The sequence below is a fragment of the Crotalus tigris genome, unplaced genomic scaffold (genome assembly GCF_016545835.1).
Source record: "Crotalus tigris isolate CLP2741 ecotype Arizona unplaced genomic scaffold, ASM1654583v1 scf7180000017614.5298720, whole genome shotgun sequence".
In the NCBI taxonomy this organism is placed as follows: Eukaryota; Metazoa; Chordata; class Lepidosauria; order Squamata; family Viperidae; genus Crotalus; species Crotalus tigris.
The window spans coordinates 236,637-251,880 of NW_024096513.1; the positions used below are offsets into that span (position 1 = coordinate 236,637).

At 43.9% G+C, this 15,244-nt stretch overlaps 1 protein-coding gene across 1 annotated transcript; it reads right to left on the minus strand.

The window, feature by feature from the left end:
• Positions 1–2,698: 2,698 nt before the first annotated feature.
• LOC120300456 (vomeronasal type-2 receptor 26-like) lies at positions 2,699–10,342 on the minus strand. The gene is made up of 5 exons (XM_039326509.1): positions 10,121–10,342; positions 8,551–9,267; positions 4,917–5,144; positions 4,220–4,346; positions 2,699–3,627 (listed from the first exon to the last, which is right to left on the minus strand). Exons 1-5 carry the CDS (start codon positions 10,340–10,342, stop codon positions 2,699–2,701), a joined length of 2,223 nt encoding a protein of 740 aa, XP_039182443.1.
• Between the last annotated feature and the right edge of the window lie 4,902 nt (positions 10,343–15,244).

Here is a 15,244-nt window from a genome sequence, read left to right on the forward strand (position 1 = left end):
ACAGTTTGGGCTTGCCTCTTTTCCATGAAACCAGTTGAAGAATACTTGTATATTATAAACTCTTTCTCAACTGCACATCACATATTGATTTCTCTCTTGTTATCTTGTGGATAATTGTTGAAGGTCTGATCAATGAAACTAATTATAAGTATGCAGCAATTATAAGAGAAACAATTAACTCTGCTGTGTATTAGGGATAACACATTGTAAGTAGATGTTCTTTTTGTTTGTGTGTTGTCCTTGATGGCCTCCCTAATTTGACACCAGTCGGAGTTGGGCTCCAAGAGGATCACATTGATTAAATATGAACAGAATAGCATAGCCCATGGGTGCAGTTGGACCAAGGTAAACAACTCTGAACCTGAAGGGAAATGCTAAGTCAATATTCTGCTGATCCTTATGTCCCACAATGAGTTGGAACAGTTTTTTCTGGTCTTATATCTAATAAGAGAACTGAGTTTGAAACTTTGATTTTCTTCAAACAGGAATAATACTAGAATGCGTTCCTGGACATGTCTTCAAATAGATCAAAATTTAGATTTAATAATTTCAACTAAGAATAGAAATATTAATCTAAATAATATGAAGTTAGGTTAATCTAATTCAGAATAACAGAATCTATTCTTAAAACCCTCCAGTGATGGAGCATCCACAACTTCTGGAGGCAAGTCATTCACTGGTTAATTGTTCTCACTGTCAGGAAGATTCTCCTTAGCTCTAGGTTTTTTCTCTCCTTGATTGGTTTGCATCCTTTGCTTCTTGTCCTGCCTTCAGTTTTTTGGGAAAATAAGTTGACCCCCTCTTCTTTGTGGCAGTCCCTTAAATATTGGAACACTACTGTTATGTCCTTCTTTTCATTAAACTAGACATATCCAGTTCCTGCATCCTTTCCTTATATGTTTTAGCCTCCAGTCCCCTAACCATCTTTGTTGCTCTTTCTAGAGTCTTAACAACTTTTTCACATTGTGGTGATCCATACTGGATGCAGTATTCAAGTTCTTATCTATCATTGTCATGGCTTATTGAGAAAACAAAAGAGTGAGGCCACCTGTACCCTTGTATATTCAGAATTGTGGGATGTAGGGACGAATGAAGGCGGAATCATCACAGAGAGAAAGTTTCCCAATGCACCAACAGAATTAAGGAGATACTGTAGAAAGAGGAATAAATTTGTGCTATATAGTAAGATAGGTGTTGCATAAGAGCTATTGGAAGAATAGTTTCTTCATGGATGAGACCAAAAGAGAACTTTTGGGCCTGAATGTATCACCTTACATTTGGCAAAAGGCAAACACTGCATTCTAGCAAACAAAACCAGTCACTTATAAATGAAATTAGCTGTTGTCTTTCTCCAGTCTTTGCCAGCACTTCTTTTTTTGGTCATCTTCACTAATCATTTCATCATCTTCACTAATCAAATACCCATCATTGTGGGTATTTCAGAGTCTTTCTGTGTTTGCACATACAATAGTTTACAGCAATATTCATATACAAAAATAATCTTCCATGGTTCCCAACTAGTTTCAATTGTAAGTTGATCTTTAAAATCCTTTGTATAATTATATATTTGAATCCAGAAATTTTTGACATTTTTTAATAAATCTGCCAGGCATGATAAAATGATTTTTCATGTTGTCCATGTTACAGAATAACAGAGCTGGAAGGGACTTTGGAGGTCATCTAGTCCAACTCCCTGCTCAAGTAGGAGACCCTATACCATCTCAGACAAATGGCTGTCCAGTTTCTTCTTAAAAATCTCCAGTGTTGGAGCACCCACAACTTCTGGAGTCAAGTCGTTGTTTCCACATAAACTTTATATATATATTTTACATTCAAACATTTTTGGGAGTTATGTATGGAGGGTACATAATCCTATAAACATTCTCTTTTGAACTGCAACCTAACAACTTTTTTATCCCCTTACCCACATATTTTCCCATTTTTTTCCTCCGTATATTTTGTCCAAAGTTTTGAGTACATTTTGTCATAGAATCTTTCACTTGTTCTTCTGTTTCAAATTGTAATAAAAGCTGATCCATTTTAGCCAGGACACATTAATCATTTTTACACAGTCCAAATTCTGGTTTCTTCTATATCATTGCAAAAGTTTTATTATCTACTTTAAATCTTTCTTTTAATATGTGTACCAAAATTATTGACAACAAAATCCCCCTTTATCAAAAACGTTAAATATTTGTTTAAAGTGATAGGTTTCAATTTTGAAATTGTATAAAATTCAGCTGTGCTTCCCATTAAGAAAACAATAAGACAATAACTATTGGAACTTTTCTTACCAGTCCAGCTTTAATATATTTATTATTTTATTTACTAATTTAGAAGAAATATATGGCCACTAAACTGATGTGCCATGAGAGGAAAACATTGTTTAATAATCAGTATTCATAAGGCTATTCAAAATATTTAAAACTATTCTGAAACCATTTCAAATGCCTCAGAAGAGTGATATGTTGGTTCCAGAGCTTAAAAATATACTACTAAATTATAATAATATAATATAGAAATTTATGAAAAAAAATCATTCACGTAGAAATCTATGAAGATTCTCAATCATCTGAAGAATTGAAGAAGCTTCTTGGATAAGACACAAAATGTTTTCAAGGAAAAATCCAGTTGCCTCTTGGAAAAGCATCTTGGGGTCAATCACATAGAAGTGAATATGTTGTCATTTTACCACACATTATATAAGAGTATTCAATTTCACTGGTTTATTCTTTGTCCTTATTAATCCCTCCTTATTATTCAGCTCAGGTCTCAACCAGATAATATAAACTTTTGGAAAAAAGATACAGGCAAGCAGTGCAGCCCCAGAGGCCAAAATGGAGAAGATCTCCACACCTACCACGTATTTGCCTTTGGCACTCAAATAAGTTGGGATAAAAGTCAGCCAAACACTGCAAAACATGAGCATGCTAAAAGTGATGAATTTGGCTTCATTGAAAGCATCCGGTAAATTTCTAGATAAGAAAGCCACTATGAAACTGATGATGGACAGAAGTCCCATGTAGCCCAATACAAAGTAAAACATAAAGGTAGAGCCTTCATTGCATTCTGCTATTATCTTGTTTGGCAGAGATTTCATATCCAACCTGGGGTACGGAGGAGCAATGGCCAGCCATGCAGTACAAATGCCAGCTTGAATGAGAGAGCAGGAAAGGACAATGGTGTTGGCCAGACTTTTTCCCACCCACCTCCTCACATTGGATCCTGGTTTAGTGGCCATGAAAGCAAGAACCACAGTGATGGTTTTGGCCAACACACAAGAAACTGCCACAGTAAAGATGATACCAAAAGCAACATGACGAATGAGGCAAGTGACTTTGTGGGGATGGCCAAGGAATAAAAGAGAGCAGAGGAAGCAGAGCAGGAGAGAGGAAAGAAGAATATAGGTGAGTTCTCGGTTATTGGCTTTGACTATGGCTGTATCACTGTGCTTAATAAAAGTAATCAACACCAAGCCTGTGACCAGTGAAAAACAAAGGACAATTGAGACTAAACCCATTCCTAATGGTTCTTCATAGGAAAGAAAGGTTATTATTTTGGGGAAACAGCTGTCATTGCTCTGGCTTTGATACTGATCATCTCGGCACTGAATACATTCATCTGTGTCTGAAAAGAAAGGGGAGAAAAATTGTCAAGAAAAATAAGTGTATCTATTAGAACTTGACTAGATCAGAAGCCAAATGATGACACCAAAGTTGTAAGTCTTTATTTTCCATATCAACTCACCAATTGTGATAGAATATCAGACTGACTGTCAGAAAATGGAAATGTATGTGGAACCATTTTAGAAAAGAAAATTAAATGTCATGAAAGTATAAGAAATTATAAATAACTATTCTTTGATTTTGTTGTACATAAATAAAACCTGGGAGAAACTCTGATAGGAAGCATCATAGTTGATTTTGAAAGTCATACCAGACTAATTCTGAGCATGTAGGACAATTCCAGAAATGCTACAAAAAACAATTACTTCTCTGATTTTGTTATGCATGAGTTATATTAGAAAGAAACTCTGACATTCACAAGAAATTGTCAACAATAATAAGTTCATGTTTATTAATTTTTCCTATTGCAAAACTCTGATACCAGCTCAATTTGTGTTACTTCTCTGATCTGGATGAAGGCAATCCTCTCATGTGGAATGGCACCACTTTACAGGTCTCTAAGGATAGATGATAGTGGGTTCCATGTCATCTACCTGTCTTGTTGGAGATCTTTCCTTTTGGACATGGTAAGCAATCATAGCAACAAAATTGTTCCCCTTCCTTCTTTTGTTTCTGAAATCCTGGCTGGCACGAATCACTGCACACAGAAATAGGACATACCTGTCCATAAAAATCAAGAGTCTAAGTTGTTTGGAAATTTAAGAAAATTAGATTTGTGGGTTTAATATATATCAGCTGAAGGGCAGGAAACAAATGACCAAGCATGCATAAAAATAATGGCAGCTGACTGCCTGAAAAGAAAATGGGAAAAGCATATTTTAAGGAAAATAGTATCTTTTAGGATTTTAATTATTTAGCTCAGGAGAATGTCCACATCATGTTTTTCATAGCAAAGCCCATTTCATAGTGTCCTATAGTATTTCCTACAATTTTTTTCTAGTGACAAATTATTATATATTTATTTTTAATTAAGGATTGATCCATATTTCCTGTGATTAAAATATTTGCATTATTTTTAAAATGCTAAGAATTGTGTTTTTCCTTTTCCACTGTTATGATCATTTAAAATTATTACTGCTAGTAAATGTTGCATTACTAAAATGGCAACACTTAATTTTTACTAGAACTACAACACTGGCATGGACCAATTTTGCAGCATTGGAAATTTGTTATCCAAGATGGCCAATTTTACTGAGGGAAAAACTGTTAAAGAAATCTAAGAATCCATACCTGGTTAAAGGTTTTAGGCCACTCAATAATTTCATCATGTATAAAGAATTGTTTTCCTTCAAAAGCTGTTGGTTTTACCTGTCCAATTCTAACTTTTTTGAAGGAGTTGTTTGAAAATAACCTTGTGTGCATTATATCCAAACCAGAAACAATTTCTCCTTTTTCATTAAAATGCATGTTCTCTCCAGCTGAATTGTTGAATGAAATGTCACGAAGAAATGCATGTAACTGTGAGAAAGGGAAAAGAATAGAGGAATAGTATAATTGAGACTACAATGTCAATCCATGAGAATTTTGAAGCACAATTGTTATGTAGAAGATAATGTAGGAGAACACCCATGTTAGTCCTATCATAAAAAAAATCTATGTGCCACAGCTACCAAAAAAGCAAATGTGGTTCTAGGCTGCATTAACAGAGGATCTTAATGCAAGATCATGTGAAGTGTTTGTGCCAGTTTATAATGGACACTTGGAATATTGCATCCAGTTTTGGTCACCACAATACAAAAAAAAAGATGTTGAGACTCCAGAAAGAGTACAGAGAAGAGCAACAAAGATGATATGGAGACTGGAGGCTAAATCAGATGAGGAATGGTTGTAGGAATTGGATATATCTAGTTTAATAAAAAGAAGATCTAAAAATGACATGATAGCAATTTTCCAATATTGGCTATTATAAAGAAGGGGGGGGTCCAAGCTCTTCTCCAAAGCACCAGAAGGCAGAACAAGAAGCAACGGATGGAAACTAATCAAGGAGAGAAGCGACCTAGAACTAAAGAGAAATTTCCTGACAGTTAGAATAATTGATTGGTGGAATGGCTTGCCTTCAGAAGTTGTGGGTGCTCCATCATCAGTGGTTTTTGAGAAGAAATTGGACAAAAGTATAGTGCAGGGGTGTCAAGCTTGCAACATCACCTGACATGTTGCGACGTATCATGACTTTTTTGCCATTGCTGGCAATGGGGTGGGTGCGATTTCGCTACGATGCATCCGCCTGCAGGCCAGCAGTTTGACACCCCTAGTATAGGGTCTCCTGCTTGAGCAAGCAGTTGATTAGAAGACTCCAATGTCCCTTTTAATTGTGTTATTCTGTAAAACTGAAGGAGTCTACTAGTGCAAAGAATAAGCAAGGTGACCCAACAGAAATATGCAAGATTGATCACCTAGGCAAAAATGGATGTGTAGAATGAATCCTCATAGGAAAAACATAAAGATTCACTTCTCAACTTGCTTTTTGCCCAACCCTATGGGAATTTTCTTCTGCACTTCTCTCCTGCTCTAAATGGTAGACAGGTGGACACTTATGAAGAATGCACAGATGCCTCAAAGATAAATAAGGATTGGGCTGGCCATGAATACACCAATTGATTGATATACATGTCTTACATGAAAAACATTGAGGAGATGGGTTTATGTGGTTTATGCACAGAGTCAGGAAGATGACCTTGATGACAATATGCAAGAGGTTTTGTCTGGGCCAAAGGAGTCAGGGTGTCAGCTGTCCTCTGCTAGATACTGATAAAATCCAGACACAGAAGGAACAGGTGACCAGCAAACTTTAATGCAAAAGAAAAAAGTCAGCTCTGGGAGTGAACTGCTCCCAGTGCTTTACATAGATGTGCTCCACCCACCAACCCCACCCCACTTAGCAAGCAAGCATCTGGTCCATATGGATATTAGGTGCAATGCCCCACCCATGTTTCCCCTCTCTAGACACACCCAAGCAGCCTCTGCCACTCCAGCCATCTGCTCTGACAACCAGGCAGCACTCTGCCTTCCCCCTCCTGCTCCTGGAGGAAGGGAGAGGCACCCTGCTAGCTGTGTGCTCCCCATCTCCCGGCCCATGGCAAGCCCAGGGGCTTGAGAGGCAGCCCCCTCTACCAGGTCCCCTCCTGGAAGGCAAATAGAGACAGGTGAGCGTGCGACAATTCAATCGGCCCCTTCCACGGCTCCTCCTCCCGGTTTTCTGAGGTGCTAGTGATGGAAGGCCCGCACCAGTCACGGGGCATGGACATCCTCCCTCTGCACCCACGATGCTTCCGACAGAGGGTACCCTTTCCACCTCAACACGTATTGGACCCATCCATGGCGGCTCCAGGAATCCAGGATTTCTTGTATCTTGAACTGGTCACCGGAAACCGGGCTGATGGGGTGGCCACCGGGCCCCTGGCAAAACCTGTTACTGGCTTCAGCAAACTCCCATGAAATACAGGATGCACCTTCCGGAAAGCCCGAGGCAGCCATAACCGTATGGTTACCGGGTTTATGACCTGAAGTACCTTGAAGGACCCTACGTACGTAGGACCCAACTTCTTACAGAGCACCCTCAAACGTAGGTACTTGATCGATAGGTATACCCAATCACCGACCTGAAAGGGTTTGTGCTCAGCCCTTTTTTTATCAGCCTGTGCCTTTGTTTCCACCCCTGCCTTTACCAATGCTTCCTTAACCTTAGCCCACAAACCTTCCACTCAGGCCATCTGCTCCTGGGGTGTACACAGCAAGGGGTGTAATGTTTTTAGGAAGCCGAAATGTCCCACTTGCTTGGCGTCGTGGCACTGCTTGAGAACCATGTGTCTCAGTAACTCTGGTAGGTACAGTTTATTGCCTTTCCAAGCTAAACCGTCCCTTTGTGTCAAGAGGCCGGGGTGGTCTTTCAACCAGGGATCACTCCGAACGGCCTTTAGTAGCTGTTGGTTTAGATCACCCATCAACTGGCGAGGAATCACTCGAGCCACCCCTTGTTGGTAGGGTGGCATAATCACCTGTACCACCTCCTCCCACCTGCTGTGGTATTGGGGCATGCAAGACAATGCATCGGCCAGGAAGTTCCTCCCTCCAGGCACATACTTCAGAGTGAACTGAAACCTGTGGAAGTATTGGGCCCACCAGACATGTTTAGGCGATAGGCATCTCAGCGTCTGCAAAACCTCAAGGTTTTTGTGGTCAGTCCATACCTCAAACGGCTTGGTTGCCCCCTCCAGCAGATGCCTCCACGTTGAAAGAGCCCATTGCATCGCAAAGGCTTCCTTCTCCCAAATCGCCCAGCCCTCTCAGCAGCCGAAAAGTTCCATGATGTGTATGCACATGGCTGCAACATGCCTTGGCTGTTCCGTTGCAACAACACAGCCCCCACAGCTACATCACTGGCATCTGCCTGGACTACGAAAGGGCTTTCAGGATCAGGATGGAGTAGGACTGGTTCCTTGGCAAACCGGGATTTCAGGTCTTCGAATGCTTTCTGACAAGCTATCGTCCACTCCAGTGGTTGTCTGGGCTATGGCTTACTCGTTGTGTGTTTCGTAGATAACAAGTCAGTTAGGGGAAGGGCTACTGTGGCAAACGATGGAATAAATTGTTGGTAAAAGGCCCAAGAAACTTTGTAGCTGGCGACAAGTGTGAGGTGCCTGCCACCACAACACCGGTCTCACCTTGTGTGGGTCCATCTCCACGCCGTCTCCTGATATCCTGTAACCCAGATAGTCCAGCCGAGCCCAGTGAAACTAGCATTTGGAGAGTTTCACAAAGAGGTGGGCATCCAACAGTTTCCTCAGTACCTACCTGACTAGGTGGACATGTTCCTCCAAGGTGGACGTATATATTAGGATATCGTCCAAATACACAAGGACCCCACGGTACAAGTGCTCGTGCACTTGATGAGTTGCATAAACACCACGGGGGCCCCTTTCGGGCCAAAAGGCATCACACGGAATTGGTAACTGCTGAGCGGGCAGTTAAACACCATCTTCCACTCATTTCCACTCTTTATCCGGACTCTGTAGTAAGCCTCACACAGGTCCAGCTTTGAGAACACATGGCCCATACCCAGATGGGCCAGTAGGTCTTTCATCAATGGGAGTGGGTATAGATGCTCCACACACACCGCATTAATCCCGCGGAAGTCCACACAGAGCTGTAGGGAACAGTCCTTTTTCTCGTTTAATAAGACCAGGGCGGCCACTCGTGACTGAGCTGGTTGAATGAATCCCCAGGCCAGGTTCTGGTCGATGTAACGTCGTAGGTCCTCCAGCTCTCTGGGTGTCATGGTGTACATCCTGGGTTTGGGCAACTTAGCTCCCGGCAGGATATCAACCACGCAATAAGTAGTGCGGTGAGGTGGCAGGACGTTGCACTCCTGCTCACTGAATACCTCAGCAAGATCATTGTATACCTCCGGAAAGGGGACATCTTCCCTGGATTCTGTCAACTCTGCCTTCGCCTTCTTGTCCGTATACCCTGCCCTCTTTTCCCCAGAATCATGTAGGGGCCTGAGGACCCACCCCGATACGGAGCCTTCGGTAACCCCCTTCCCACCATATCGTAGGACCCCATTTGTCCAGCCATGCCAAACCTAAAATCATTGCCTCAATCCATAGATGGGACGACTATGAAATGGAGAACCTCCTAATGGGATCCCTTGTCCAGCCGGACGGGTTCCGTGACAAGATTAGCTGGCACCCCTCCCAGCAAAACCCATCCACTTGCTCGAACCAAATGGGGTGGGCTACTTGCTGGACTCTGATCCCACTCTCTGCTACCACCCTTTTGCTTATTAAACACTGAGTGCACCCTGAATCAATGAGGGCTTGGTAGCCTCTCTGTTGGCCCGTTTGCGGGTTAGTCAGTGTCACAGGGAGAACGAAGAGCATTATGGGCTCGCTTACCATGGGATCATTGGCTATGTTGTCATCACTGTCGTCACCTACCAGCCAATACCTTGTCGCTGCTGTTGCCTCCTCCTCCTCCTTTGGGATCAACCGCTGGGATGTTACTGCCTCCGGCTGCTGCGCCGCCCTTGACCTGTCAGGGGTTCTGTTAGCCCTTGGAGTGGCCTTTCCAGGGTCCAAGGAAGGAGCCTGTGGACTCGGGGCTGGACAGTCCTCTGCTCTGTGGCCTGGCTGGTTACATCAGAAAAAGTGGAATGGCGCCCTGACGGAAGGGGCGGAGGGAACCACGTCTGCAGAGGGACCCCATCTCCCCTCCTCCTGTAACTTTGCTGTCAATCTTCCTGGTATGAGCGGTTCCTCGGCCTTGCCCCGAAAATCCTGGAGACCTATGTCCAGATCTATAACCACCCGGAACCAATCTTGGAGACAACTGGGAACCCCCTGGAACACGCAAGCCTGGTGCAGCTCTCAGTCCAGAGTTGCCCAGAAATGGTGGACAAGTAAGCATTCAGGCCAGGACCGCAGCCTTCCTGCTACCCTGCAGAAGTCACGGATGTAGTCAGTTGCATGATGACCACGTTGCCTCAATGCCAGCAACTCTGCCTCAGCGCGCTGAACCCAGGAGCTGTCTTCAAAGTGGGCATGCAACACATCCAGGAACAGCCCAGCGTCAGCCAGCTCCCGGGTATGATCGCTGTACAGGTCCGCCGCCCATGCCACTGCCTCACCCTGCAGTCCTGGTGACACTGCCACCACCATGGCCCATTGAGATGGATAGAGCCGAGCATATTGATCCAGATCACATGGCTTAGGAACATTGCCAGGCAATCCGGATGTCCGTCAAACATGACCAGTATGGGAGGTGGACCCCACATCAGTCCCTGACCTCAGGGTCCTATAGGGTAGGCTGAGCCACGTAATGTGTCAGCTGCAGGCAGTGGGCCTTGGATGCTGGAACCCACATCCTGCTGGCCGGAGCCCCTTCCAGCAGGCAACCCCCATGACCCAAGAGCTGACCGATCCATCTACGCAGACTGAGCCTGGACCTGCAGTGCATCCAAAGAAGACCCTCCTACCATGGAGACATCTGGAGCAGGAGGTTGTCGCAGCCACAGGCTGTCCAAATGTTACCGTCCCAAGTCAGGATGTCTGCATGGTGCCTCTGGTCAAGGCCATGAGGCTTCCTCTCTTGTGGCCATCCGTCATGGCCAGGAGGGGGCATCCTGATAGCCTGCCTCCCTGAACTGGTCCCTCAACACGTAATTAGTATCTTGACCAGGAGTGGTGGAATAGCTCCACTCATCCTCGTCATCTCCCGTCAGCCGTCTTTCCCGCCAGTCCATCAAAGAGGACCTAGGACCTGGTGTTGTCACCCACTCAGGCTCCACATTGGCCAATGCTGGGCTGTGCCACTATTCCCCAGATGCTTCAGAAAACACATGGCCCTGGTTCTCACTCGCAGGGGCTGCAGGCCTCGGTGCCACCATTTTGGGCCTGACTACTGGCTGCACATCATGGGCTTCAGGCTCAGGCCCTGTTTCACCAGCTGGAGCGGCCTCGACTGTCTCAGTAGGAACCTCCTGTGTACCCTCAGCCATCTTGTCAAAGTCCACGACAACAGGCAATAAGAGGGGAACAGGAAAACAAAGGGAGTGCTGACTTACTGTCAGCTGTCCTCTGCTAGCTACTGATGAAATTCAGACACAGAAGGAACAGGTGACCAGCAAACTTTAATGCAAAAGAAAAAAGTCAGCACTGGGAGTGAACTGCTCCCAGTGCTTTACATAGATGTGCTCCACCCACCAACCCCACCCCACTTAGCAAGCCAGCATTCAGTACGTATGGATATTAGGTGCAATGCCCCACCTGTGTTTCCCCTCTCCAGATACATCCACACAGCCTCTGCTGCCCCAGCCATGTGCTCTGACAACCAGGCAGCGCTCTGCCTTCCCCCTCCTGCTCCTGGAGGAAGGGAGAGGCAGCCAAGATAAGGAACAATTCCCTCCTCGTCATGCTTGCCCAGTCCCAAGGTCCAGCTGGCAGGAGGAGTGTCTCTGATGTCCAGCTCCTTGGAGGAAGGCACCCGCGGTGTCTGGTGGCCATGCTGGCTCCCTGCTGCCAGCAAGGAGCCAAGCCGCCTCCCAGCTGAGTCTGAGGAGCCGGGCTGATGTTCGGGTGATGGGCGGCGCCTGCCTCGTCCACTGCCTCCCAGCTGGCAGGCACGCGCTGACCCAGCTCTCAGCTGAAAGTCAGGAGCCGGGCCGTTCCTCGCCGCCTTGCCGGTTCCCTGCCGACCATCTGACGCTGACCTGACTCCCAGCTGATTGTCACGAGCCGGGCAGTTCGTGGGACCCGACGGGCATCAGTCGGCTGCTGGCTGTGTGCTTCCCATCTCCCGGCCCATGGCAAGCCTGGGGTCCTGACTCAGAGTATTTCTTAAAGTCCAAAAAGGCCAGGTAATGTTTGGAAATTAGTATAGGATGAACCCAAAGGAGGGGTCAAATGCATCATAAGTTATGAGTCCCTGCTTGCTTGCAAAAGATTCAAGTCTAGGCTAGACATGTCAAACTCACGACTTCATGTGATGTTACACGATGTATCAGAGCTTTTTTCCCATTGCCAGCAATAGGGTGGGCATGGTTTCCTGGTGACGCGTCCGGCCCATGGGCCGGCAGTTTGACACCCCTGGTCTAGGCCATCTTGAATGCCTTTCTTATCTCCCACTCATTTCCCTTGACTGTTAGTTGGTCAGATTCTTGTGGAGAGCTTAAGCTTGCTATAAATCTTTATACTCATTTGAACTGTCTGAGTCTTCTGATTTCCCTGGCGCTTGACAATTGGATCATTACAGAAGCCACTCTAATCACAGACTCTAATAAGGAGGAAGACATCAAGCACAAAAAAGTTTACAAGCTTGTTTCATTACAGCTAATCTTGATAAAAAACATTCTTAATAATTTCCTGGCAACCCTCATACATAGGGCTGACAAATAATATCTTTTCCAACTATGGTTTCCCATGAAAGCTATTATGGCCACAGGTAGCTAAAGATGCAATTATTACATTTAGTCCTCAATATAAAGTTATATGAAAAAGTAGTAATAATAATTATAATGTTGGAAGGGACCTTGGAGGTCATCTAGTCCAACCCCCTGCTCAGGCAGGAAACCCCATACCATTTCAGACAAATGGCTGTCCAGTTTCTTCTTAAAAATTTCCAGTGTTGGAGCATTCACCGCTTCTGGAGGCAGGTTGTTCCATTGGTTAATTGTTCTAACTGTCAGGAAGTTCCTCTTTAGTTCTAGGTTGCTTCTCGCCTTAATCAGTTTCCATCCATTGCATCTTGTCCTGCCTTCAGGCGCCTTGGAGAATAGCTTGACTCCCTCTTCTTTTTGGCAGCCCCTGAGATATTGGAACATTGCTATTATGTCCCCCCTCATCCTTCTCTTCATTAAGCTAGATATACCCAATTCCATCAACCTTTCCTTATAAGTTTTAACCTCCAGTCCCCTAATCATCTTTGTTGCTCTTCTCTGTACTCTTTCTAGAGTCTCAACATCTTTTTTATATCGTGGTGACCAAAACTGGATGCAGTATTCCAAGTGTGGTCTTACCAAGGCATTCTAAAGTGGTATTAATACTTCATGTGATCTTGATTCTATCCCTCTGTTAATGGAGCCTAGCACTGTGTTGGCTTTTTGGCAGCTGCAGCACACTGCTGGCTCATATTTAAATGATTGTCCACTAGGGCGCCGAGATCCCTCTCACTACTATTGAGCAAGGTGCCCCCTATACTGTACCTGTGCATTTGGTTTTTCTTGCCTAAATGTAGAACCTTACTTTTTTCACCATTGAATTTCATTTTGTTAGATAGTGCCCAGTGTTCAAATCTGTCCAGATCCTCCTGTATCCTAAGCCTGTCTTCTGGAGTCTTGGCTATTCCTGCCAGCTTGGTGTCACTTGCAAATTTGATGAGTTCCCTATCTATCCCCTTGTCCAAATCATTGATGAAGATGTTGAAGAGTACTGGGCCCAGAACAGAGCCCTGGGGCACCCCACTACACACTTCCCTCCATATAGATGTGGTTGCATTGAGGACCACATGCTGAGTACGGTTGGTCAGCCAGCTATGGATCCATCTGGTGGTGATGCAGTCTAACCCGCATCTTATCTTATCAAGTAGTAGGTTGTGATCTACTTTGTCAAATGCCTTACTGAAGTCCAAGTAAATTGTATCCACAGCATTCCTCTGGTCCACTAATTTTGTCATTTAGTCAAAGAATGCAATAAGGTTTCTCTGGCATGATCTCTTTTCGACAAACCCGTGTTGACTTTTAGTAATGAGTTGGTTTGCCTGTAGCTGTTTGCTGATTCATTGTTTGATTATTTTTTCCAGAATTTTCCCAGGTATTGAGGTCAGGCTGATAGGTCTGTAATTTCCTGGATCCATTTTTTTCCCTTTTTTGAAGATGGGAACTACATCAGCTTTTTTTCAGTCCTTTGGTAGTTCCCCAGTGGTCCAGGATCTTTGAAAAATATAGTTCAGTGGTTCTAGATCACGTCTGCCAGTTCCTTGAGAACCTTGGGATGTAATCCATCTGGTCCTGGTGCTTTGAACTGATCTAGGCTGGACAGGTGCTCACTTATCATTTTCTTGTCTATCTTTTTTTTAACAAAACAAAGGTTTACTGGAGAATAACATAAACAGAATAAAAGAGAAAAGAAAAAGAATAGAAGAGAGGAGCGTTTGCAAACACGGCCCCCTGGATCCTTCCCTATGGATTGGATTCCAGGAGCACACTGGCCTGGTCTCAAGATCTGCATTTTATACCCCCTACAATGCATGTCACATCTAAACAGCTCTTTCATCTTTATAGATGTACTCTGAAGTTGTACTTTGTTAACCTGACCTCTTCCGTCCATCTGCTGTTATCTTGTTTATTTGTAATTCTCACCTTGGGTCAAAATCCCCCTCTTTGATAGTAGGATTTCTACTCAAGTAAGTTCCTGTGTCCGGGAGATTTTTAGGCAGGATATAGTAAACGTTTGGTCATATATTGGCATTGCATTGTTACATTTGTGTTACAGCATTACATTTGTACTAAAGAGACAGTTTCATATATTGGCATTACATTTCTACAATTATTTTTCTATAATTTTATAAAAGAATAACTTTTATTTCCTTAACTTTTATTTCCTTCAATCCTCCCTTTTTCTCTTCCACCTGAATTTATTCTTTTATACTTTTAACAGTTCATAACTTCCTATATTTTCTTTAGATTCCTGTGCAAGCAAGTTTTCATATTCTGAGTCTTCTTTCCCCAATGTTCCTTAAAATATTGGGCCCATGGTCTTTCCTTCTACCAATGAAAGTACTAAGGAAACAACAGCAGCAGAAGAAAAACTTTTCAACACATAGTCCAGGTTCTAGGAACACGTCCAATCCATTGAAGTTTTTCTCCCACTTAGATGGAAACAATTCAACAGGTGAGACAGGTTGAAATTTCATTTTCAGGCCGTCCAGCTGAGGAATTTTTCACTGGAGAGGATATGATGGGACTTTCCATGGACTCATGCCTTGATTCCTTAAATCAGGAGGACTTGGCATGGTTGAGACCACTCAGGACTGGTATTTCTAGGTGACAGTTCTTTTCACCTGAA

Coding starts and splice junctions, on each gene's coding strand:
- LOC120300456 (XM_039326509.1), bottom strand. CDS start 10,342: ATGGTGGTGGCAGTGTCACCAGGACTGCAGGGTGAGGCAGTGGCATGG. Junction 9,268..10,120: donor ACATCCGTGACTTCTGCAGG/GTAGCAGGAAGG, acceptor CAATGATTTTAG/GTTTGGCATGGCTGGACAAA. Junction 5,145..8,550: donor AGTGCACGAGCACTTGTACC/GTGGGGTCCTTG, acceptor CCTTTCTCACAG/TTACATGCATTTCTTCGTGA.